Raw genomic sequence first — 27,032 nt, forward strand, 5'->3', positions numbered from 1 at the left:
CTTTGTGATAGTATCGCAATTTTTCTGGAAGACGATCTTGATCCTAGATCGTTTTTTCAAACTAAAAAAATTGCGAATAGGTACAACTGTAAACAACTTGAGGAAAAATGCAATCAATTTGCATTGCAACGTTTTATAAAAATTGCACAGTCTGATGAGTTTATGGATCTTGATGAAAAATTTATTTCATTTCTAATGGAATCAAAGAAAACAAAAGCAAAGGAAGAAGTGAAATGTAAGATGTTGTTAGCATGGACCAAACATGATATTGATGAAAGAAAAGAATGTTTTCTTGGTTTGGTGATGAAATTTCAGTTGGCAAAAATGACTTTGTCATATAGGAGATTTCTTGTGGAAAATGAACCACTGATATTTGAATCCGCAAAATCTCTTCAGTCATTGACTTTGTCAGTTTTTGACAGCCATGGGGATATCAGTTCAAAAGATGTCAATTTGGCAGAGAATAAACAGCTTGTTGTTTTTGACAAAACTTCTGGAAGAATGCATTCATGTGATGTTGATGATAAAACATGGACACCAATGCAAACCATAGATCAAGCAATTATACAGAATACATTATATTCTGCTGTAGTGATGGAAACTTACATTTATGTAATTTGTACAAAAGGATCGTTTTATAGACTTGAATATGCTGAATCAAATGCAAAGTGGAAACAAATGGCAAATCTTCAGAATGCTTCTGCAGTTGCACTTGATGGTTTTGTTTATGGTATTGAGTATGAAAAATACTCAAGCATTGTGGAAAGATATGATCCATCAAATAATAGATGGACCAGACTAACAAACAAATCTTTGATTCTGGCTTGTGAACTTTTGGTGGCTGCTGATGGAAAGGTGTTTTGTATTGCAGGTATAAATCAACAAGATCAAGCAACAAACCAAGTTGAGATTTATGATCCTGTCACATCAACTTGGTCAATGGATAATAGATCATTGAATGAAGTAAGATATTGTGCTTCTGCAACAGCAACAGAAGAAGGAATATATGTTATGGGAGGTTATAATGTTAATGGTAATACTACTAATAGTGTTGAATTTCGTTCATCTGTAACTAAAACCTGGATGATATTGAAACCAATGAAAAATGCAAGACAAAACTTCAGTAGTTGTGTGATTGATGAGAAAGTTTATGTCATTGGTGGAAATGGAAATCCTGCAAATATAGAGGAATATGATCCTGAAACAAAAGAATGGAAAATTATTGAAACCATTCAAGGAAAAAATGTAACTCCACTGGCTACTGTTGCATTATTTATGTAACATTGACTCTTATCAGTTGCTATAACCTTTGTGGCAATATTTATTCCTATTATTCATCAACTAAAATTTGACTTCGAAGAGTTGATTTAAATTCATTATGCTTAAATTAGTATCTATCTAATTTTCTATTAAATTTTTTTTACCGAATAAATCTCTATTTCGAATACATACAAAATTATTATTTTCGAATATGAAATTTCGAATACATGCAAAAATAAATGTAAGTAAAATAGCATATTTTAGGGCATGAAGGAATCTGCATAAAACAAACAATGGAATAACTGTTATCTACAACCTGTCTATTTACCAGACATTTTATGTCCATCGATTGCCTGATATTTTCGAGTAGTATTGCTTTTCATATTTCAGTAGGTACGAAAATATGAATCAAAAATTGATAATAATCGGGCAGTTTACTACACATTTTATGTCCGCAGATTGCCACTGTTTTTTAGAGTATAGTAATTCCTTCTGTTTTCCCGTAAGTACGAAACTTCGGATCAGAAATTAATTATAATCGGCAGTTTTCCACACATTTTATGCCCGCAGACTGCTCCGTATTTTACAATAGTAATGCTTTTATTTTTTCGCAAGTAGGAAAATGAGAATGAAAGATTACCGTAGGTATAATCGGGCTGTTCACCATACTTTTTATGTCCCCAGATTGCTGTGGTATTTTAATATACGATAGCAAAGCTTTTATTTTTTCGTAAGTTGACGCAACCACGGTTTATGTTAAACAGAATTAAATTAATTCGGCAAAGCCTTGTAATTGCTGGTATCCTAATATTTTGCGCAACAGAAAATCATCCTAGTAAAAAAGTGATACTTTTAACTATCATTATCAAAATCGGTTGCCAAAAAGTGAATAAAAAGTATAAACTATATTTCCTAATAACTCCTAATGACAAATTTATTGGGTATTGTAACAATTGTGGCTTTGAATAATTTCAAATTTTTGACATGAAGGAAATAAATGTATAAATTAGCCGCAATGCCAATCGTGCAACAGTATGAGGTGCACGCTCGCACAGAAGATCACAAACAAATATAGTGCCGCTCCTACTTCATCGTGATTACAATACGTTGCAAAGCGCGGAAAATCATTTGAAGATTTCACTTAGAAGCAAAACACCTCGCTAACGGCGAAAAGTGGCTACTGTTCGGAATTATTAGAAAATCAGCCAAAAAGGTATTCGAATACTTTGATATTCGAATGTTTTCGAATATTCGATTCATTTTGGAGAACCCTGTCCTACATCTTCGATTTCTTACTGTCTTCAATTTCATTTCTACATAGCATTTATTTTAACTGTCATTATTTTATTCATTGGGTTTTAAATCATTGTGTTATCTAGAGTTATGATCGTAATTTTTTATGTTGAAACTATCAGATTATTTTTTCACTATATTCTGAAATTTTGTGCCACAGATAGTAAGGTTTGTGTCAGCAGCGGTAACTCCCACTTTATTTTATTGCTTATGTGCATTAGCTTTTGATAAAGTCTTCTTTAGGTGATTATGAATATCTAAGAATAAAATATATCTGTTTTTATTATGTGCTTTTGATAACTGTAACTGTTCAATTTGTAATTTTTTGGTTGCTAAAATGTTTAGAATAAACAAGAATTACAATTTTTCATTTTACTTAATTGTGTAAAATTTAATCTGTGTTATATAAGTTTGATTTCTGATTTTGAAGTATTTTACCTTACATCTAAATTCCCTATACTATTATTAATTTAATTTTTTTCTCACAGATAACAAATGGTATATTTTTGATAACATAGTTATTATCATCATGAATCAGCTGTATCAGTTATAATCAGCTGAAAATGAAATCAACAATTCCTTACAAATGGCTTCATCGAATTTTGATATTCAAGAAACTTGTAAAAGTTTAACTCAAGTCATTGAAACCTGTGGTGTTAATTCACTTGGAAATATTTTTCAAAAAAAGATATCTTTATCAACAAAACATATAAATAGTGTGTGGTGACTGGTGAGAAGCGAAGTTTCTATGGCAGACTTTGGTATTGGGAGACGATTCCTGTGACTGGATGGAGCAATGTTCCAACTTATAATTAGAATACAAATACATGGAGTGCAAGTTAAAGGACCCTATATGGTGGCTCTTGGAGATTTTCACTCAAATCTCATGTATTAATCTCAAAGATTAACCACAGAACCACATTCTGTGTTAAAAACAACGATTCTGGTTCTATTGGACCGGACAAGAAAAAGATTGAGCAAAATCTGAATTATGCCTTGAAAACTTTTTGGTATATTTTTGTGTTACCATTACCCAAACTTGATATCGTTTCAAGAAAATCACCTGGACATGGCAGTGATATAGCAGATTATGAATTAGATGAAAATGGTAAAATGAGTTTGTCACCAACTGGCCGTTTTCAGCTTCAAAACAAATTGAAAAAATTCCCATTTTTGCCAAATGTAGATGCTGATCTTCGTCCTATTTGTGGTTTGAAAATGCTTTTTTGGTTCGTTTTTTACACAAACTTTCATCAAAATTCAATGGCAAATACCAACATGAACTTGGAGAATTATGCAAGAAAAATGATATCTTGGGAAAAGTCTGTAAAATATTATTTGAACAACCTGACAAATTCCCTGCACTGAAACATGGTTTTCATCCTAAGCATCATCTATCTTTGAGATTTATCGCTCATTACAGAAATATATTCTACATTTTCATGTTATATGCTATGTCGTTATTTTTTAAGTTCAGTTTTGTATATGCATTGATTCACATTGTTTTTCTACTTGTCATCATAATATTCTTCAGTGCTTTGTTCAGTGAAGATTGATATTTTCCCTTTGATATGCATTTCCCTCCCTCCAGGTTCAATAGTTGACAAAATATATAAGACCGTTGCATTTGCTGAATCTTTTAATTTGCATATAAGAATAATCAATTAAAGCTGTGGTGTGGAGTCTGGAAAAATTTACACCTTTCTTCAAACTCTTTAATTAATTAAGAAAAAACTATAAATGTTTTACTATGCATACTTTATTTACCGGTAAGTGTTGAGTATGCTAACATAATTTCTGATTTCCTGGGCAAAGTTCGGACCTTAATTATCTGTTTTGAAAGTCTGAAATTTTGACTCCAGGGAATTTGAAGTGAACACCTTGAATCCAATATTAATAGACACATAGCAAACTCAGACAACACACCCCTAGTTTTGAGTTCAATTTTTTAAGTTTTTTTGATTGTGGGAATAGTAAGAGTTTGATCAACCACGCTTTTGTGTCATCTTGCTACCCAAAATACATCTCTTACGACAATAAGCTACTGCTGTTTGACAATAAACAGTCACATAAATATGTTGTGAGCTTGTGACTTGATTTCTAAACAATTTATGTTGAGTTTTCAGTATAGTTTGCTGACCTTTCATCGAAATCATTTTCTGTTGGTAAATACATGGTTTTCTGCCTAATACTGCCAAGATTTTCTGCAGATGTAAAATTGCAGAAATGATTTTCTAAAGTCATAGATCAGTCATATCTTCTTTTATATTGTTTGTATTTTCATGATCAATATTGTTGGTTTATAATGTTTTTATATAAATTTTGTATTTCGCTAAAGACTGATAATCAATTGTGTTTAGCAGTAATAGAGAGAATCACAAGTGAAATACCCCTGCCTTTCGCCATATAGGTAGCACAGCACATGTAAACAATGCAAGGTTAAAGCAGATTTAATAATTATTCAACATAACCCTGTGTCAAAATGCCATATCTATACAACTTCAACCACACTGCAAGTTGTTCCCCCTTGTTAATAGTAGAGGATATGGTATTGTGGTTTGATTAGACTCCATTGGATCACATGTATTTATTATATCAAGACAGAACATTACTCTTCTCTTATAATGGCAAAATAAAAATTGTTCCAAATCTAACCCATTTTCTATATTACATGACCACCACCAGTGGTTTTTGTTGATTATAATTATACATTTAGATACATAATATTTTCTTAAACAATATTTTTAGGTGCAAATTCATATGTTAATAATTACAAAACATGTAAACTCGTCCAAGTTTTCTATAATTTCTGTAAAACGTCAAATTGCTAATAAATGGCATGTCATATTGGGTACCGGTATATGTGTTCTTTCCAAGTGGCAATTTATTTCATGTTATGTTTTGTATATAAGTTACCTAAGTGATTTTTTTGTGCAATGTCATCTGGTTGTTCTGTTGTTTTTATTGTACCAGCTCATTGCACTATTTTATATCGTTTGAATTTTTTGTTGGATCTTAAACTTAAACTAAAACAACATCAAAATTCTTTGGAACGAAAATAATATTATTTCCAGGTATCTCTCTATATGTATAGGCAGATATGTGTGAACCTATTGATATTATTTGTACGGTACCTTTTATGTGTTCTGCTGACAATTCTGCAATAGGTTGAACAAAGAATAAGTTTCTGGTAAGTTCAAGCAAGTCTGGTATATTTGTGATGGCCTGGATCATACAGCCATACTTGGTGATTTTACGATACAAACTTCTGATGGCGAAATGTGGTTTATTATATTTTAGTTTGGATATTGATACATTAACATGTTCAATAAGGCAGTTACTGGAATTTTGAAAACATTCACAGTAGCAAATTATGGTGGTAAAACATAGAAATACCGGTATATTAAAATTAGTAAATGTTCATTTTTGTTCAGCGATTTTTTGACCGAAGAAATATGCATGGCCTATCTTTCAAACTGTTATTTTATCTACAAACTCCATAACTGAGAGTTTTAAGGTTATATACTGTCACATCTTGACATTGACATTTATGTGACACAAATTAAGTAGTCAAAAGCTTCGCCATTGTGGTTGTGTACTTATTGCATTTCTTCTCGTTAAAGTTTAATTTTTTTGTTGTAATCATTGTTTTATGAAGCAATTAACCTAAATGAGTCCTTCCTTTTTCTTTCCAGAGGTTTATATGTGATGGACCGTAAAGTCTTCAGTTTAATTATTGTTTCTCTTTTCAAGGTATTTTTATTATTAGTGGTATAATCATAAGCAGTACTTTAAATTATCGGACAAAGTCTCAGAAATGGAAGAAAAAATCAATACAGATTCCAAAGAACATGCTGTTGAAATTTTACAACAGTTAAATGAATATCGTAAAACTGGACGTCATTGTGATTTCATGATCAAAGCTGGATCTGAGGAACTTCCTGTTCATAAGAATATTGTGTCGGCAAGTTCCGATTATTTTAAAGCAATGCTATCTCATGAAAATGTTGAAACAAAATCTGGTGTCGTTGAAATAAAGGAATTTGATGAAGTTTGTGTTAAAAAATGTGTTGATTTCATTTACACTGGGGATGCTTATGTTGCCAAAGAAAAACGTGAAACGCTCATGGGTGTCGCTCACATGATGCAGCTGCAAAGACTTTGTGATAGTATCGCAATTTTTCTGGAAGATGATCTTGCTCCTAGATCGTTTTTTCAAACTAAAAAAATTGCGAACAGGTACAACTGTAAACAACTTGAGGGAAAATGCAATCAATTTGCATTGCAACGTTTTATAGAAATTGCCCAGTCTGATGAGTTTATGGATCTTGATGAAAAATTTATTTCATTTCTGATGGAATCAAAGGAAACAAAAGCAAAGGAAGAAGTGAAATGTAAGATGCTGTTAGCATGGACCAAGCATGATATAGATGAAAGAAAAGAATGCTTTCTTAGTTTGGTGATGAAATTTCAGTTGACAAAAATGTCTTTGTCATATAGACGATTTCTTGTTGCAAATGAGCCACTGATACTTGAATCTGCAAAACCTCTTCAGTCATTGACTTTGTCGGTTTTTGATAGTCATGGGGATGTCAGTGAAAAAGATGTCAATTTGACAGAGAATAAACAGCTTATTGTTTTTGACAAAACTTCTGGAAGAATGCATTCTCATGATGTTGATGATAAAACATGGACACCAATGCAAACCATAGATCAAGCAATTATACAGAATTTATATTCTGCTGTAGTGATGGAATCTTACATTTATGTAATTTGTACAAATAGCTCATTTTATAGACTTGAATATGCTGAATCAAATTCAAAGTGGGAACAAATGACAAATCCAAATCTTCAGAATGCACGTGCAGTTGCACTTGATGATTTTGTTTATGGTATTGAATATGGAAATTACTCAAACTTTATGGAAAAATATGATCCATCAAATAATAGTTGGACCAGACTAACAAACAAATCATTGATCCTAGCTTGTGAATCTTTGGTGGCTGCTGATGGAAAGGTGTTTTGTATTGCAGGAAAATCTAAGCAGCAATGTCGAGCAACAAACCAAGTTGAGATTTATGATCCTGTCACATCAACTTGGTCAATGGATAATAGATCATTGAATGAAGCAAGACGTCAAGCTTCGGCAACTGCAACAGGGGAAGGAATATATGTTATGGGAGGTAAAAACGTTAATAGTAATACTATTAATACTGTTGAATATCGCTCATCTGTAACTAAAACTTGGATGATATTGAAACCAATGAAAAATACAAGATATAGCTTCAATAGTTTTGTGATTGATGACAAAATTTATGTCATTGGTGGAAATGGAAATCCTTCAAATATAGAGGAATATGATCCTGAAACAAAAGAATGGAAAATCATTGAAACATTACAAGGAAAAAATATAGCTTCACTGGCAACTGTTGCAATATCTATATAGAATCATTTACTCTTATACTTGACAAATATGGCTCTGATAATCTAATTGAATATACCTATCAGTTTTTCTCATTCACTCTGAGATTAAATTTGTTTGCAGATGTATGGAAACTAGTAAATTGATAATTTGTGTAGTAATTTGCAGAATGTTTGAAGATATAGCCTAAAGCAGGGGTCTCAAACTCGCGGCCCGCGGGCCAATTGCGGCCCGCAGGACGATAGTTTGTGGCCCCCGTCTTGGTATGAAAGTCTAATGTCAGTGCGGCCCATAAGTCACTCAGCTTAGTTAGAATGATTAATGCATTAAATATATGATCAGGACACGTAGAGCAAAACAAATTATTTCATAATCTATCCCGCGAAAGGCATATGCGGTATGGTAACCTACTAGTACCGTACCGGTACCTGTAGGCATGATGGACATTTTCCCAACCTTTGACCCCCAAAAAATTTTCTTATACTTCCCCATTGCAAATTCATTGCTTATTTTAGAGGTGGCTTCGCGAGTTGAAGCCTATAAACTGGGGTATATGTTTCACATCATCATTTTGATTCAAAACATTCAACAACCTGTTTTTCAATAGTACTGGTAGAGAAGTTTAGCCTAGTCTATCACTGCTATTTCTAGACTAATTTTTTATTACTGCAATTTTAAGCCACGACGCTCAAGTAATTAGAGTGATCATTGAGTTCTTTAATTCGTACTTGAATTTCTGAAACACAACCCCAAACTAACAAATAGCATGCAAAAACGAGGTAATGCTTACAAACATGCCTGAAAATCTTTCTGGGTGACAGTGTCTGAGCGTTTGCGAAAACGTCTATTGTTACGTCACCTTTTGCGTTTTGGGTTAGGGTTAGCCAATGTTAGGAATAAACAAAGAAGTACGGTAGATGCCCGGGGAAAGGTCCATCGCGGAACTACTAACATTTATGTTTTGCGTATAGAAAAATAGAGAAGGAAGATTTAACTTTCTGAACTATGCTGTAATTGTGGAAAACCTGATGCGGCCCGGACTCACTCAGACTCCGTCTCGGCGGCCCCCAGGTAAATTGTGTTTGAGACCCCTGGCCTAAAGTATCTATGCTTACAGATAGCAAATATCAACATTGATGATATGATTGTTGATTAGTTAGTTAACCATTACCTATTTTATTTGGAAATGACAAGTGAAATTTAGTTTCATATTGGTAGTGTTGGTTTTTTATTGTTTTTTTTATATCATCATGGTCAACAATTTGATCTTGAATTCTTAAAAATGTATCATTTTTCAATATTTATTCAATTTTGTGATGTCAGATTACAGGGGCTTACCCCATATTATTTTTTATGGTAGGTATCATATGGCTTGTAATCTTATCTTTCTCATTAACTCGCCCTAATTGCTTATGATGGGGTCTATCTGATTTTAGTTTCATAATATAATTCAAGTTTTTCAACTTTATGATTAAGTAGGGTTTATTTATATTAAACGCTCATTCCTTCGAAATCACTGTATTTTTTAATTATTATCATTTCACTGCTTTTGCTTTTTTGATATAACTAGTCAAAAGATATGCCTTTTTAAATGCGATAAAAATATTATTCATGCTTCAACTGATCAAAAATTTGTTTCTGTCCATACAATATCAAATTTTTGCAAATCTATTAATAGAAATAAAAGAAAATACGAAACTTTTAGGTTTAGGAGGAGTAGTGTTAATTCAAACATGGGTTAGTATTGACCTCACTGCTGATCACTGTTGTCCAATGCATTGTTAGTATTTTGTATCTTTTTGAGGCGAGGCTCATTTCATACCATCATCTGTATAACGTCATACCAGACTTATTGCGGCCTTCTAGGCTGAGAACAATTATTCAACTTCTGATATTTCTATTCTGAAAATGAGGATGATTTTGAGAAAGTTTCGTGAATTTCTTTGCAACTAATGAGCCGTGAAATATTATCATTATTTAATGATTTTAATCCCTGATTAACAGACAATAAGTTCTGTAATGAATAAAATATGATTTTATTGAATATTCTCTAAAATTTTATTACTGTAGTATATTCATATTGACTAATTACTGAACTTCATAAAATATACTGTGTTGGTGAAATTGTTATTGCGTTATGTATAAAAGGTACTGGAAGGAAATATAAATTTTCATTTTGATGCTCGTAGTTAATCTTCTGACAAATTCTTACTGGTATTATTTATGCAATTTTTCACAGCTGTAATTTGCAATATTGATATCATAATTAGATAATTAGAAAGAAATTAAATATTCTCTGATGATCACGAAGTTCCTATTGATATTGGCTAGAAACGACAATATTTCAAATGTCCTTAAGTTGGATTCAAAATAGATTAATGGCTTGAAGTTTTATAAAAAGTTTGTTACTCCTGAAGTATGCGCACTAAGATGTCGCATAACCTTAACCTGGTACACAACCTGAGTTCAGCATACTTCAGAAGGTCCAAAAGTTTTTCATACCTAGAACACCAGTAGATTCTGGAGTTGTGAGAAAGTTTAAAAAGGGGAGTAGTTTTTAATTTTGATGATGTCATCGCACACAAAAACTGAATCCTAAAAAGCCAACAGAAATTGTTGAAATATATGAAAGTAATATAGTCCGGCAGATAAGGGGACCTTTTTGGCCCAAGTTTGATTTCAGACATAAAGTTTTTTTTATTTGTGATTATTCATTTTGGGGTCATTGCCCATCATTTCTACATGGGTGTGGAGTTTGCAGCCTTAAGCAATTTTTTTTACGGCTCGATATTTGTATTAGTGTTTTTCGTCAAACCTGTGCATCATAATGACGCACAACCTGAATCATAACCTGTTGAAATACTATGTTCAGGTTGTGCGCAATCTTGGTGCACAAACTACGCAAGCACCAAATTTACTAGGAAATAAAATCAAAAACTTTTAGGTATTTGTTGAGCTCAGCTTTGAGTCGCGACCCATATACAGTATATGGAGATACTGTCGAAACATACGCGTAAAATAAAGAGTACTATTTCGAAATACCCGTTTTTGTTGCAATTAACAATACAAGCCTGCTAATGCAGTCGCCAGTGGTTCAAGTGGATATACACCCGGTGGAGAACAGTCAATTATTTGTTGGCGAGAATTGTTATGCAGCAGGATGATCACGACGACGCAATGAAAGATAATGATATCACGAGAACAAGAATGAGAAAATTGCTACATTTTATAGTACATCCCTGGGAAAGAAGTAAAGTGTTCATTCTTATGTTCGTTCCATGCCAATGCTTTTCAAACTACCAAAGACTCTCAACACTTTTGCTTCTTCTCTTCTATAAAAATACATTGTTATTATATATTCGCATTTCCACCTGTTTGTTCGTGCTCCCAGATAACCGATCAGCGGCCTCCAAGGAGGACTGGGTCCTCTTTTAAGAAACCCTGTCATAAACTAAAAGAGGCGACCGTGCTTCTCTTGCCTGTTGTCATGCTGTCGGAATTCAGCTACAACAAAAATTTCACGAAAACGGATGTTTAAATTTTATGATTTTATTAATATTCTCAACAATGAATGATATACGGCTGGTGAAAGTTATTCCAACAACATGATCATGTTTTGCAATTTACAACCAATATTTTGTATGTAACTTTGTTTGACAGAGCCCCAAGAGCTCTAACCTCAAATATCAAAAATGTAAGGCCAAAAAAGTCACACTACAACATTGTCAAATGTGCTGTATTTACGATATATAACAGGTTTACCAAAAAGAATTACATGGAAAATGGTGAAATAAAGATCAATTCAGCAATATCTACTTGGTGATATGCATCTGTTGATGATTTTATGTGTTTGTTTCGGAAGTTTAATAACAGAATTAATTGTGGTTGTTGGGGATGTTTTAAAAAAAGGTTGAATGGGAAAAAGTTTTCACAAAATGTCAAGGTTTGATAGTAGTAGAGAAGTAGAAAAAATACTCCCATGTTTTTTTTTTCATTTGATAACCACGCCACAGAACTTCCCCGATAAGTCTACGCAGCAATTGCGAGAGGCAGAAATGCCAAGATGGGATTTCATCGCATTGCAAACCAATATTAGCAATTCATATATATATTCGCGCATTCCCATCTGAACAGCGTGGAAAAGATTATACCCATCTACAAACTTTAAGAACTATGTCAGATGAGCGTCATATTATCGAATATCAGTAAAGGAATAGTGCAATGGGAAAAGACATAACTTTCAGTAGTATGCAATCAAATAATCTTATTGTAGAATATATATTAAAAAACATTTCGTCACGCCAACTGTAGTTCGAAACTTTTTGTCTCTGGCTGTTGGATGGATGTTGGAAATCAACACGCAATATTACAAAACTTAAGTATAAGTATAAGTTTATTTCGACTCCATAATCAGCATAACAATACATTTGACAGATAAAAACAAATAAATAAAAACTGATTATGAAATCAGGGGAGCAAACAAAACCTTAGATAAGGTTTATAACGTACAAAATATAAGATGGAAGGTTTTGCCAAGAGGAAGTGGTACGTGTTTACTCACCTAAAATTAAGTTATTTCACACACGCTCACATGCACCCACCAGCCACACACACACACACACAACCACTGAGAATTTATTTAAGTAAGAATAAGACGCGATAAATTTAGGGTATACTATACAGTAAACAAAAAAAATAAATAAATAAATACAAGAAAAGAAAAAAAAATTTTTCTGCCACACCATATTGATATTTTTGTAATGATTGCCATTGCCAAATTGATCGATCTTCTAATCGTTAATTAAGATATAAAAGGAAGATTCTATTGAAAACATATTGCCAAGCTGATTATAGTTGGAGTCAAATGCCAAGTTGCCCAACCAAAGTTGCCAGAATTGGGTGCATGAAGAGGTGGGCGAGACCATTTCATTTCCCAAATTAGAGCCTATTATTGCCAAATTATAGTCCAGATTGTAGTAAGTAATTAAAGTTACCGCTAACACTAAAATTACTATAATTAAGTAAAGTAGGATGTGGAAATAAATTGGTTACAAAGGGTGTAAGTGAGGTTTTTCATTCTTGGGTATTGATTTCAGACAAGGATATAGGAATAAGGTTGTTATTTCACAGGATATCGGAGTCTTTTTTTGATTTTTTCCTTATGTGTTTTACCTCATTTAATCACTTTGAAGTAACCTGAAAAACAAAAAATAAAACTGCGAGTAGATGTTTCAATGATTGGGTGAAGGGGATCGCTCTGAACTATTTATTACAGGCAAAAAATAATTGTTTAATTAAATGGGATGTATTGTCATTGTATAGCGATGGATAGATGATCTATGATGACATTCTGCTTGGGACAGAGAAAAATTTATCACACCATGCAAAAAACACACAAAATTTTACTATCTATACCTTGGCCAACAAGTCAACTCAAACACCATGCCCTAACATTAATTGCATGCATACATAAATGATATAAAAACCACATCCAATTACAATGACCCACAGCAAATTAAAATCTGAAGGGGAGAAACCAACATAGCTCTACTGCTCGCCTAGTTGCAATAATTAGTAACCTTGCAGGAACAATATTGTACTATCTACAACCCTTATACCACCACTCAATAAGACCAAGCGTGTATGATAAGGACATCACAGCTAGAAAAAGATAAAAACAACACGCGGTTTGAATGAATGAAAAAGCTGAAACTAGTATTCTTCAGAACAGCATACAAATTCTATGGAATGAAATCATACATAAAAGCTCGTCAAAAACCTATAGCTCAATAATCAAGTGGAATTTGAAGCATGTGTGCAAAAATGTGCGCGTTACTACGTACAACCGAAGCACGCAGGAAAATGTGTGTGATGTACTAGTATTCAAAACGTTTGACTCAACTATGTTGGCATAACAGGTGCACATCTCGGTTTTGCATACGCATACCTTCTATCTCCACAAGGATATATTAATTTTGCCAAAGTCAATGCAGCACTGAAAGGTTGCGGTTCTTACAAATAAAAACACGTTACACATCTTCAGATATCGGTGGATGGTTTTACATGGCCTTGTTCGAAGTGAAAGATGAGGTCAAATATTCCAATCCAATTCACCTAATAAAATATTTCCCAAGTCCCTAAGCTTAAACTAGGAAAACGAAATGCGCGCGGCAACGCAAATGTAGTTTGAAGAGCGCAATAGGAAGTGGCTAGATGCTGTCGATGGATCTTGGCTTGTATTAGTGAAATAAACTACCATTTATTCTACTAAAATTGAATTTCTGACATTGTAAGGAGTTTCAATGTTACTATGTATGCAAAACTAAACCATGTAGTTATGAAATAATTGTTTTACCAAATAGGCGCTCCTGAAGTATTCGTACCAAGATGGCGCACAACCTGAACATTGTATGTTTACCAGGTTAGGGTTCAGAATGTGCGTCATCTTGGACCGAATACTTTAAATCCACCTAAAAAAAATGGCTCAACAGTATATACTCCACACCCACCTGGGTATCATTATATATGTCATATACATTATATCTAAACAATAAAAAAAACGTTATGTCCCAAAACAATGTTAAGGCCCGATTCTGCCGGACTAATAGACTTTTAGCGAAAAATACAATCTTTAACCAGTGGAAATTTCAAAGCAATTACTCCAGTAGGTAATGAGGAAATATATTTTTTCACAGCGACAACAACATATTAACAAAACGATCAATATGTACACTTCATGTCCAATTAGAAGATCGGAGAATTATATTTTAATTATATTTTTAGTGGGGTGTCATTGTCGAGCAATCGTGATCACACTGGATGGTATCCAAGAGCCACTTAATCCAACACCAGATAGTTGGGGTATTCCCCGTTTCACGGACAGCAGGCAGGATAGTGTTGTGTTGTGGGAGATACAACACGGTGCGTTTTGTTTCGGCATAGACGGCTTAACAAAAGGATTTTACGCCAAATTTTGGAAGTCACTTAAACCAATTCTACTTATCCTGTACCAAAGCTTTCATGATATAGGCGAAATGTCACATGATTCAGCAATAGGTGTCATAACACTTTTTATATAAAAATTTAAAAAACTGGCGCCCAATATCCTTGTTGAATTTCGAATATAAACTTATAGCAAAATTATTGGCTAATAGATTAAGAAATGTATTACCAGAACTAGTTGGACAAGATCAAACTGGATTTATTTTTGGCAGAGTAATTCATGAAAATTTTAGGGATGACATCTTTTGGGCTAACCAACAAAACTTACCTCTTATTATATTTTCAATAGATCAGGAGAAAGCATATGACATGGTCGATCGAGAACTAGTATTACGCCTTTTACGAAAATTGGACTTTGGAGAATATTTTTTAAAATGGATTTGAACCCTGCACCGTAACATCCGTTCGAAAATTATTACGGGATTAAATATGATGGATATTAACACATAACACACAGATAAAATTCATTCAGTTGAAATGGATTATTAAACTACTTAGAGGTGAAGAGAAACCTTGGAGTAAACGTGCCAAATATTATATAAATATTGCCCTTTCGTTTCCAAAGGAAATTTGGAATTCTTACATTTAGATGTAAAAAACACAAACAATCTCATACCAAAATTTTATTTAAACTTAGTTAATACGTTTAAGGAACTCCATCTTCAACGGCGTCAACCCAATTCACAAGCAGAGGTTAAATTAGAAAGCTTTCTGTTGTTAGAAAACAAACTGCCAAATTTAGATTTCGAAACTAAATGGATTCAGGCCGAAGTTATATCTTTAGGACAAATTGTAGAAAATAATTCAGATGATCTTGTGATCATAATATATATGTTGCAAACAAGCTACATCTTATCCAACCTATCCCATGGAAAAAGATTTGGCAAATAAAAGTACCCAATAAGTATAAAGAACTAAGCTGGAAAATCATACATAATGGGCAGCCTACCTCAGATAAATTAAAATATTGGTTTAGGGAAGAATCGGGCCATATGCGATAATGTAGAGGAAACTTGATTTTCATCTCTTTTTCGATTCTGATTGGACCCAGAATTTTTGGGACTGGTGCAATATAGGACAATTTACTCCAGACCTAATCATAGCCAACAACATAGAAAACAAGTCTGTGTTATTGACTGTGATTTGTGGCAAATCAGCAATCTGGCAATACAGAAACTCTGTCAAATATGATGCTAAAATGCAGTGTAATTTAAGAGCAATTTTCAAATGTAAAATACTGGGATGTATGAGTTTGATGGACAGTGAATGCAGGAATAATATTATGCAATACCAACACAATGATGATGTATTGAATAAATCCATCATGTTATAATATCAATTCCAAACTAATTAAAAACCAATACTCTGCAATCATTAGCCATCTCACGACTCCGGATTGTGTACCATACTAATTTTGGGTATAATGTCTACTTTTTTATACAACGAAAAATAGGGTTACATAGACTAATGGCATGATAGGTGTTCTTCTGATTATTTGTCTAATTCTTAAAAATTTGTTTTTCATGTTAAATGCTAATAATGTATAAACTTAAAAAATATGTTGTAGGGTATAATGTTTTCAATGGTCACTGGATTACATGGATTGCCATTTGATGAATGCGGACACAATTTAAATTGGGTTTTTGGATCAATACGGGTAAATGTATCTGAATTGTTTAATATTTGACAATATTTATCTATGTATTGTATACTTATATGCTCTATAATATCACCTAAATTACCTGGAAAATTGGGATTCATGCAACTAAATTGAAATATTATATTTGGATAAACCAAAACTATCATTTTCATAAATCCGAATTGGCAATGGATTCAAATTTGGCAAAAAAAAAAGTAAGGCAGTGGTTAGCAACCAGGGTGCCGCGGCACATTAGTGTGCCTGCCGCAGAAAGATTTTTGTGTGCCGCGAAGAGATTTCATTTTTGAATTTATTTCAAGTGATTCCAATTGCCAATCACTTGAATTCCACAAGAATTATCCCATGGCTCTTGCTAACAAACAGAAACGAAACTAATAATAAAACCTTCATTAAATTTAGTAAATTGCACTATTTCACAAAAGGGTGACGATTGACGAATTGACGATTATTTCATATCTCGAACACAGAAACGGTTATTTTTCGGATAGTTTCTGCTGTCTGAAAAGTCATATAAGCGTTTCGGCATAGTAAATGCTACGATTTTTGTCATCAAATTATGCTCGTGCCTTGTACGAAATTCATAATGTGAAAAAATTCGTCCATCCGTGAAAATTATTTATAACAACTTTAAATCTATTCAGTGTTTTTAGCGATAATAATTATTTGTTATAATGAAATACGGTTTGTTTGCCTATTTTATTTCTTTTGCTAGTGCAGAGAATAACATCGTTAAATGATTTTGGCAATGGGAGAAACATATTAAATTGTAACAAAAATGAATTAGGTTAATTGTGCAAAAGGGAGAATACCTGTGATAATAATAATGCAGAACGTGGAACGGGCAGGGGCGAGAAAAGCCAAATCATATTAGCATCACGTATTACCTGTGCATCTTATACAATAATGTGAGGTGCTCCGAAAGTGGGTCTCGTGTACATTATTGTAGGAAAACAGTTATAATATCGGTAACTATTAACCATCCATTTTAAATACAGGGTATGTTGTATTAACAAGAATAGAATTTCCCTTATCTGATTTTCTATGTTTTTTTATCATTTTATAGCTAAATGGCTTCAAGAGTAGGAAATGTTCATGTTTTGTGATAGGTGTGCCGCGAATATTTAAAAAACTCAATAGTGTGCCGCGACATAAAAAAGGTTGGGAACCACTGCAGTAAGGTGTTGTGGGAGATATTTGAGAGATTTAATGGTGGCTTTAATTGGGAACAAATTTGGCAAAAGTCCGGTATCAAACAAATGTAAAGAATTCAATTGGAAGCTATTGCATAATGGGTTACCCACTGCTGATAAAATGAAATACTGGTTTGAGGATGAACCAGGGACATGTGTTTTATGTACCGGTACCTAATTACAGAATTATGGCATTAAAGAGACAAGATTTTGTTTATTTTTTACGCGTGAATAACCAGGGATTTTTGGGAATGGTGTGAGCTGGAATCATTTAATCCAGACCAAATAATAGCAAATGGTATCATCTGCCAGTCAAAATTGATAACTGCATTATGTGGTAAATCCGCCATTTGGACATTTAATATTTCTATGAAATATGACGAAATTGCTATATCCAAAAGGAGCATGAGAAAACTATTCAAGTGCAAATTGATTGGGACTTTGAACCAGATGACCAGTACCAGTACCAAAGGGAAAAATCGCTTCTCTTTGAACACATAGATGATCTGATTCATAAGTCTGTTATGCTGTAGAATTAGACAAATATAATAGTGCAAAACTCTTATTTCATAATTGTTAATGTTGAAAACTCTGATATGCGGGGAAATGTTCAGGTGTAAGTCATGCACTGTTATAGTGTCATTTGGGTGCATATATGAGTAGAGTAGTGTGTGTATTAGTTTTAAATTTTTTCGTTTACATGCCAATCCATAAACTAAAATAAATCTAATCTTTAAATGGTATTCTATAAATCACAACATGGAACATGATTCGGAATGAACAATTTAATATAATGGCATAATACAAAAAAAGAAATACAAAAAATAAAAAAACTTCCTCTTTGCGAAATTCCTATCACAGTTTTATTACACCTAGTGTCAGCTAATTTCCATTTATCAGAGAGAGAAGTACGGCCATACGATACCGGTTGATTATTTTTATGCAAATGTTCATTTTCTGAGAATGGGATCTAACCTAATTGAATTTGGATGAAAACTACCGGTAATCAAAATTTAATTTGATCAATTGGCTTAAAAAATAAAATATTATAAAGAAAATATGCCGGTATCATACATGGCTATCATGTTGGGTTTTCTGTCGCCAAATTTAGCATTTTTTTTTTTTGAAGCACGTTCAGATGTTTGGCATCTGGTTTTCTGTTTGATATTTTGAATTTTTTTTTTACTTTTTTTATTAGTTTCTGTTATTAAAATGGGCTACTATAGTGTGTAACAATGCCGAGGCGCAGTTCTTACCACTTCATGGCAGCTCCTGCCACGAACGAACCGCGGCAGCATTGCCATGGTTTTATAGCGCTATTCAGTAATCAGTATTAACGGTATATTCACAAATAAATGCACCCGATTTCAATTAATCATGCGGAATTATATCTACTTAAACCCTAACCCCAAATTCATCAAAACTGTATCCATAAGGAAAACGTCCCAACTTACCCAATATTTATCACCATAAGGGACAGCCCTATCAAAACTGTATCCATAAGGAAAACGTCCCAACTTACCCAATATTTATCACCATAAGGGACAGCCCTGTCTTTACGGCCCACCTGCAGTGGTTACGGCAGCAAAATGTTCTCGTCGTTGGTTTGTGGCAGCAAAAAAGTCAGTCGCCATAGGTTTGGCCATAGCGGCCATGGTATGGAAATACCGCCATGGTTTTGCGGCAGCTGCAGACACAACAGAATACTTAAAACTGCACTTGACAATGCCTATACCTAGATAGATATTCACGCAGGGTTGTAAACTTAGTTTTGCATGTTACAGTGTTATTTGTCAGTTTTTAGTTTATAAAAATATTTGAAAATTACTTAATCCAGTAATTGTGATTTTGCCATCCGGAAGTCCGAAGATCTTTAGTTCAAGCAGTCAATATTTGAGTTCATACTTTACATACAGACATACCTTCGGCGGCTTCGATATTGTGATGTGTACTCAGTTGATCAGGCATTGCAGCATTGCCTTTCGTTATTTGGGTATATTTTTATTTTATTGTAGTCATTGTTTTATGAAGCAAGCCAGCAAGGTTTGTTTGTGTTGAACTATAAACTATATAACTTTTTTTAATATAGTTTTTCTATTGTTTAAGGTACTTTGTCAATATTGGTAGGCTATAATCATATAACTGTATAAGCAGTTCTTTATAAAATCAAACAAAATCATGTCAGAAATGGAAGAAAAAATCAATACAGATTCTAAAGAACATGCTGTTGAAATTTTACAACAATTGAATGAATATCGTAAAACTGGACGTCATTGTGATTTCATGATCAAAGCTGGATCTGAGGAACTTCCTGTTCATAAGAATATTGTGTCGGCAAGTTCCGATTATTTTAAAGCAATGTTATCTCATGAAAATGTGGAAACAAAATCTGGTGTTGTTGAAATAAAGGAATTTGATGAAGTTTGTGTTAAAAAATGTGTTGATTTCATTTACACTGGGGATGCTTATGTTGCCAAAGAAAAACGTGAAACACTCATGGGTGTCGCTCACATGATGCAGCTGCAAAGACTTTGTGATAGTATCGCAATTTTTCTGGAAGATGATCTTGATCCTAGATCGTTTTTTCAAACTAAAAAAATTGCGAATAGGTACAACTGTAAACAACTTGAGGAAAAATGCAATCAATTTGCATTGCAACGTTTCATAGAAATCGCCCAGTCTGATGAGTTTATGGATCTTGATGAAAAATTTATTTCATCTCTGATGGAATCAAAGGAAACAAAAGCAAAGGAAGAAGTGAAATGTAGGATGTTGTTAGCATGGACCAACCATGATATTGATGAAAGAAAAGAATGCTTTCTTAGTTTGGTGATGAAATTTCAGTTGACAAAAATGACTTTATCATATAGAAGATTTCTTGTTGCAAATGAGCCACTGATATTTGAATCTGCAAAATCGCTTCAGTTATTGACTTTGTCAGTTTTTGACAGTACTGGAAATTTTAGCGTAAAAAATGTGGGATTAACAAACAATAAACGGCTTGTTGTTTTTGATCAAACTTCTCAAAGAATGCATTCACATGATGTTGATGATAAAACATGGACACCAATGCAAACCATAGATCAAGCAATTGTACAGAATACATTATATTCTGCTGTAGTGATGGAATCTTACATTTATGTGATTTGTAGAAATGGATCGTTTTATAGACTTGAATATGCTGAATCAAGTGCAAAGTGGAAACAAATGGCAAATACAAATCTTCAGAATGCATGTGCAGTTGTACTTGATGGTTTTGTGTATGGTATTGAGTATCAGAGTTACTCAAACATTATGGAAAGATATGATCCATCGAATAATGTATGGATCAGACTAACAAACAAATCATTGATTCTAGCTGTTGAATCTTTGGTGGCTGCTGATGGAAAGGTGTTTTGTATTGCAGGACAATTTAATCAGCAATATCGAGCAACAAACCAAGTTGAGATTTATGATCCTGTCACATCAACTTGGTCAATGGATAATAGATCATTGAATGAAGCAAGATATCATGCTTCGGCAACTGCTACAGAGGAAGGAATATATGTTATGGGAGGTTATGATAATAATAGAGGTTCAACTCTCACTACTGTTGAATTTCGTTCATCTGTAACTAAAACCTGGATGATGTTGAAACCAATGAAAACTGCAAGAGCACAGTTCAGTAGTTGTTTGATTGATGGGAAAGTTTATGTCATTGGTGGAAATGGAAATCCTGCAAATATAGAAGAATATGATCCTGAAACAAAAGAATGGAAAATCATTGAAACAATACCAGGAAAAAATATAACTCCAATGGCAACTGTTGCAATATCTATATAACATTGATAGCTATTATTCATTGCCTATAGGCAATTATGGCTCTTGTAGGGAACTTTATTGAATTTTTTCATACCTCGATCTAACTCAGGGTCCAAATCCAGGCCCGCGGGATCCGCCGCTTCTTTATATGTTGCCCTTGTCACATTTACAGGAGAGTAAACAAAAAATCGCATTTGTTTTTGTTTGGTCGTTAAAATAACCAGCAAAATCTTCTGATATATTGTTACATCATTCATGTCATTGATTTGACTAGTTTTATGGCTAGCTGAGGCAACTAGCGATGTGCTTGGCTAGCCCGAATTGTTAACTGGCTTTCTATCTTTTTTGTCTAGAATATATGCCAACAGAATAGACTTCATAAAGAACTTAAAATCGAATTAGGAATCTGTTAGCCTAGGTTGCCTATGCCTGATAACTAAATTTCGATGTAATATAATATAATTCCTGCTGTGTGTTTATTGCAACCAGCCTAAACAGTATTACAAAAAATGCTTCATATATGTCAGAAAATTTAGCTCTTACCCTACTGTTTCTCAAATACAATGCGTGCTTGATATGTCTGCAAGTTGTTTTTGTGGCAATTTAAAATGGCATTTTTCTTTTGGCACATCCTCTGTTATGAAGAGTTTGAAATCTTACACTGAATGTAGATATAGTAAGATTTTTGCACATTTTAGTGAGTTTTTTTGTGTTTTCGCATGTTTCAGCTTGATAAATGACAAATAATGATCAATGTGTTTTGACAACAAAATTGTTTGTTATATATTGCATTGTTTACCTATTCTTGGCACTATTGTGACCCGCAAAAATAAAAAAATAGTAGTATGGTCCCCGAGTCTGACAACCTTGAAACACCCTGATGTAACTAGTATCTGATTAATAATTCGACTACCTGTTCGCTTACATATTACCTAATGTTTTTAATTCTAATAGCGGTTTTTCATTTTCCTTTTGTTATTACATTATTGATTTGATAATGATCATGATTTTATTTTATTATTCCTCGACATTTTCCATTTTTTTTATTATTCCATTCAATTTTGTGACATGCCATAATGGTTGTGTTGACCTCGTTCAATTCCTATTTATGTTTTATGGTTTCACAATTTGAAATCCTTTCATTCAAAATACCTAAATTGTTTTTGATAAATTCTATTTGGTCTTAGTTTAACACAACAAATTTCAAATTTTCAGCTGTTGATCAGAAAGGGTTAACTCTTTGAACCCTGAAAGCCGCTAAACCGGCTTTCCCGAGAAAGTCTTCTGACGCTGAAAGCCGGTTTAGCGGCTTTCGCATCCCGTAAGAGGTATGCAACTTTGAAACCTCATATCTCGCGAACCATTTATTAAATTTAGACAAGTTTTACATCGTGTGAAAGATAATCTACAGGACTAAGTATAATTCTAAAATTGAGATAAAATATTGTGATCATCTTATGAAAATTGGCATAATTAAAAAGCATAAAAAACTTCTGAAAATTGCTCAAATCTAATTGACAAAACTTAAATTTGTTTTCGATTAAACCTAGTACATTATCGACAAAATTTGTAGAATTTGAAGATAGCTTTCCAGTGATACCATTAGATTGAACTTATGTTGCACCATTCAAACTTTAGAAGCATTTTTATTCGTGATTTTGTTTGTCGCAAGATCGAGGCGACGTCAAGGTGACGTAAATAACGACCTAACACATTTACGCCGTTACGCAGCGACGTTAAGCAATTACGTTGGCACGTAGCACGTTTACGTTTCATACGAGAAACACTTTTCCTCGCATGCTCGTAACGTCATTTACTTAAGTTCGTACTCGTGAAGCGACTTACGACTTGTAAACGATACACGGGGAAATTTACGCATTACATCGGTTCGACTAAAACACACAATACGCAGTGTTATTGCCGTTTTAATTGCATAAAGATATGAAAAATACGAATAGCCAAAATAAGGATTTTTAAAAACAGAATGATGGAACATATCGATGGATGCATTGTTCAGCGCCATTGCTGAGTTTTATTGTGCCATATTTTCTTCTTCCGGTAGATGAATACTATCCAATATTTCATCTGGACAAAGATTTCGTTTAAAATCCATTGTAAATATAGCGATATCAGGAATGTAGCGTATATGCAGTAATTTCGAAAATCTAATGAGGCTGCAAAATGTAAAACACTGATCAGGTGAGCTACTGGTGCCACCATGTCTTCCGTGTACCCGTTATCAGTTTTTTTTATTCAATCTTCATGATATCCAACGGTGAATAATTAGCCCCTGATGTTTCCGGCGGAACCTCATAAATTCATGAGGATCAAATATTTCGTTTTGGCCATTCATTTTCGTCCCATATCCAAATAGTAAACGTATATAAAATGGCCTTTATATTCTAGCAATTTTACTATGTTCGATCAAAATTCGTCTGAAAGGGTTTTATCTGCGACCGAGGATATGATACTAATGCAATGAAGCCACAATCTGCACTCAAGCTGTGAACGACCAGATGTGCAATTGCGCAATATACCTCACGCAAAGGGTTACGCACGATACGTCGCATGAACGTTATCACGACAATGTCGTCGTCGCCCTTACGCAAACTTGGCGTCAAATAGTTGATAAATTTTGTTCGCAAACCTTTTGAATCGATAGTAATAATTTGATAGTAAGTTATTTTGATTTAAAATTAGGGATATTACAATTTTTTAACGCGTCGAATCGATGCGACGCCGTGGGAGGTCAGGGTGAGAGAGTAGCATCGTTCTGGGGATTCAGAGTTCACAGAGTTAATATTAAATAATCATTTCCATCAGTGAAAATCACTGTATTTTTTCAAATTACTGATTTTGTAATGTGATAATTTTTTTCTATGCTTTTTATTCATGAAATAACTTTTAGCAGATAAACCATTATGAATTGTAATATTCAGGCTAGGCTTTTTATTACATTGCTCCTGTTGTACAAAATTGGTTTCTGTCCATTCAATTTTAAAATTTTGAAAAGGGAATATTTCAAGGATTAAAAAACTTTTCTAACCAGAATATTATTTATTCAACCTTGCCTTAGTAATAACATTACTGCTGATCACAGTTGACCAATTCATGTTTTCATTTTTAAGGATGAGTTCATTTCATATCATCATTTGTATAAAGAGATAAGAGATATGTTATGGTATTTTTCAAGTGATTTTCGGCGCAGCGGTGTGACTCAACGGGCTAAGCGTTAGTAATACGCTCGCCACCCCACCTCTAATTACTCTGCGTGGGTTTGCAGGTTCGAATCCCATGCAGGGATGGTTATGTGCGAGAGGATTGCTGGACTCCTCGCCGTCTTGGGTGGTTCACGTAACCGCTGGTCGGTCACGGCTTCCTCTTCCTCAACTGTCCTGCACACAGGTAAGCACCTTGCATCACATGAACCAACCTACATCAAGGAATCCAGCAGTCCTCTCGCACATAACTATCGCCACATGGTATCCAAACCTTGCAAACTAACGCAGGGTAATCAGAGTTGCAGTGGTGAGTCTATTCCTAACGCTCGTACCACTCCTATTCCTAACACCGCCGTTTTATTCTTATACTTTATGCACCTAAGAATAAGAAAAAGCAAAACTTGTTAAAATTTTTCTATTCCTATCATTTTATGGAAGACTATGGTAGTTAAAAAATAGTTCCTTAAAAGGTTTCCAAGAAATGCTAATATTGTTTAGAAGTTATTGCTATGTCAAAAAATTGTATGAGCCGTATTGGTATTTGCATCTGTTTGTCAACAAGTTTCGATTATATAACCATATAAGATAAGTATAAATCACTAGTTGTTAATTAGATCATCAGTAAACAATTATTTGCCCACAGTATAAAAGAAAGTGAATGATAAATAATGAATACTACCTAATTAATATACCGGTATGTAATGCACAATGCTATCGGTAAACCACAAGATGTTATTTATATTCTGTCCCTCATGCTGTTGTAATTAGGCTTCCCGCTGCTTGTCAGCAGGGAACCTATTGTATTCCTGTGTTTTATTATTATTATTTATTTATTATTATTATTATTATTATTTATTTTTAATATTTTTTTTTCAAATTGGTCCTACAAACTTGAAATTCACCTCAAATGTGCAGAAGTTCTCAGCTAGCAATAAAATGCAAATTTTATGCATGACTGACCACGCTTTCACGCTCCAGTGAGCAAAACGCGTTTTCAGTTTTTTTGCGATTCCTCAAAATTGATACATGCTATTGGGTTGAAATTCATAACAATGATTAATGGACATGTTCCGGATACGATATGTCAAGGATACGCATGAGTGACCTCGGCGATACGCTCCAGTGAGCAATATAGGATTTTACATTTTCATCTTCTTCTCGAGAACGACACTACTTAGAGACTTGAAATTTACATCACATGCAGATAATAAGTCCCCCATCATAAATTGCAAATTTTATGCATGACTGACTACGCTTTCACGCTCCAGTGAGCAAAACGCGTCTTCAGTTTTTTTGCGATTTCTCAAAATTGATACATGCTATTGGGTTGAAATTCATAAGAATGAATAATGGACATGTTCCGGAAACGATATGTCAAGGATACGCATGAGTGACCTCGGCGATACGCTCCAGTGAGCAATATAGGATTTTACATTTTCATCTTTTTCTCGAGAACGACACTACTTAGAGACTTGAAATTTAAATTTAAACATACATACATACATACAAATCACATGCAGATAATAAGTCCCCTATCATAAATTGCAAATTTTATGCATGACTGACCACGCTTTCACGCTCCAGTGAGCAAAACGCGTCTTCAGTTTTTTTGCGATTTCTCAAAATTGATACATGGTATTGGGTTGAAATTCATAACAATGATTAATGGACATGTTCCGGATACGATATGTCAAGGATATGCATGAGTGACCTCGGCGATACGCTCCAGTGAGCTATATAGGATTTTACATTTTCATCTTCTTCTCGAGAACGACACTACTTAGAGACTTGAAATTTACATCACATGCAGATAATAAGTCCCCCATCATAAATTGCGAATTTTATGCATGATTGACCATGTTTTCACGGTATAGGTACATAACGGTATACACGGGTGAGTGAACACGTATGTCCAGGATAGTTTTGGAAATTACCACATCGACCCGGAATTCAAAATTTGAATTTGAGCAGTCCCAGCACTAGCTGCCCAACTAACGATACATTATGATAGTTTACTTATTGTTAAATTTAATTAAAGTCGGTTTTATCAATTTTTATCACTTATATATGTATATATATGTTACGGTAATGTTTTTATTTAATTCATGTCTGGGGGTGTCACCGAAAAAAAACGTGATGGTTCACTTTGTCACCCGTGGGTCAGTGGTTCACCATCCCTGGTC

General features: G+C 33.7%; 3 protein-coding genes across 3 annotated transcripts; all 3 read left to right on the forward strand.

Moving 5' to 3' along the window:
* The first annotated feature begins 176 nt into the window (after positions 1 to 176).
* LOC144422209 (kelch-like protein 25) lies at positions 177 to 3,036 on the forward strand. The gene has a single exon (XM_078112152.1). The coding sequence runs from the start codon at positions 196 to 198 to the stop codon at positions 1,279 to 1,281; it is 1,086 nt and encodes a 361-aa protein (XP_077968278.1). The 5' UTR covers positions 177 to 195; the 3' UTR covers positions 1,282 to 3,036.
* A 16,969-nt stretch (positions 3,037 to 20,005) lies between these two features.
* Positions 20,006 to 20,511, forward strand: LOC144424282 (kelch-like protein 28). Its single transcript, XM_078113444.1, has 2 exons — positions 20,006 to 20,436; positions 20,496 to 20,511. Exons 1-2 carry the CDS (start codon positions 20,006 to 20,008, stop codon positions 20,509 to 20,511), a joined length of 447 nt encoding a protein of 148 aa, XP_077969570.1.
* On the forward strand, positions 20,499 to 22,858 carry LOC144425409 (kelch-like protein 23). Its single transcript, XM_078114876.1, has one exon. The coding sequence runs from the start codon at positions 20,519 to 20,521 to the stop codon at positions 21,647 to 21,649; it is 1,131 nt and encodes a 376-aa protein (XP_077971002.1). The 5' UTR covers positions 20,499 to 20,518; the 3' UTR covers positions 21,650 to 22,858.
* Positions 22,859 to 27,032: the final 4,174 nt, after the last annotated feature.

Source organism: Styela clava, chromosome 1 (assembly GCF_964204865.1).
Source record: "Styela clava chromosome 1, kaStyClav1.hap1.2, whole genome shotgun sequence".
NCBI lineage: Eukaryota > Metazoa > Chordata > Ascidiacea > Stolidobranchia > Styelidae > Styela > Styela clava.

Excerpts from the sequence above, each read along its gene's own strand:
- LOC144422209 (XM_078112152.1), top strand. The coding sequence starts at position 196 with ATGGAATCAAAGAAAACAAAAGCAAAGGAAGAAGTGAAATGTAAGATG.
- LOC144424282 (XM_078113444.1), top strand. The coding sequence starts at position 20,006 with ATGTCAGAAATGGAAGAAAAAATCAATACAGATTCTAAAGAACATGCT.
- LOC144425409 (XM_078114876.1), top strand. The coding sequence starts at position 20,519 with ATGGATCTTGATGAAAAATTTATTTCATCTCTGATGGAATCAAAGGAA.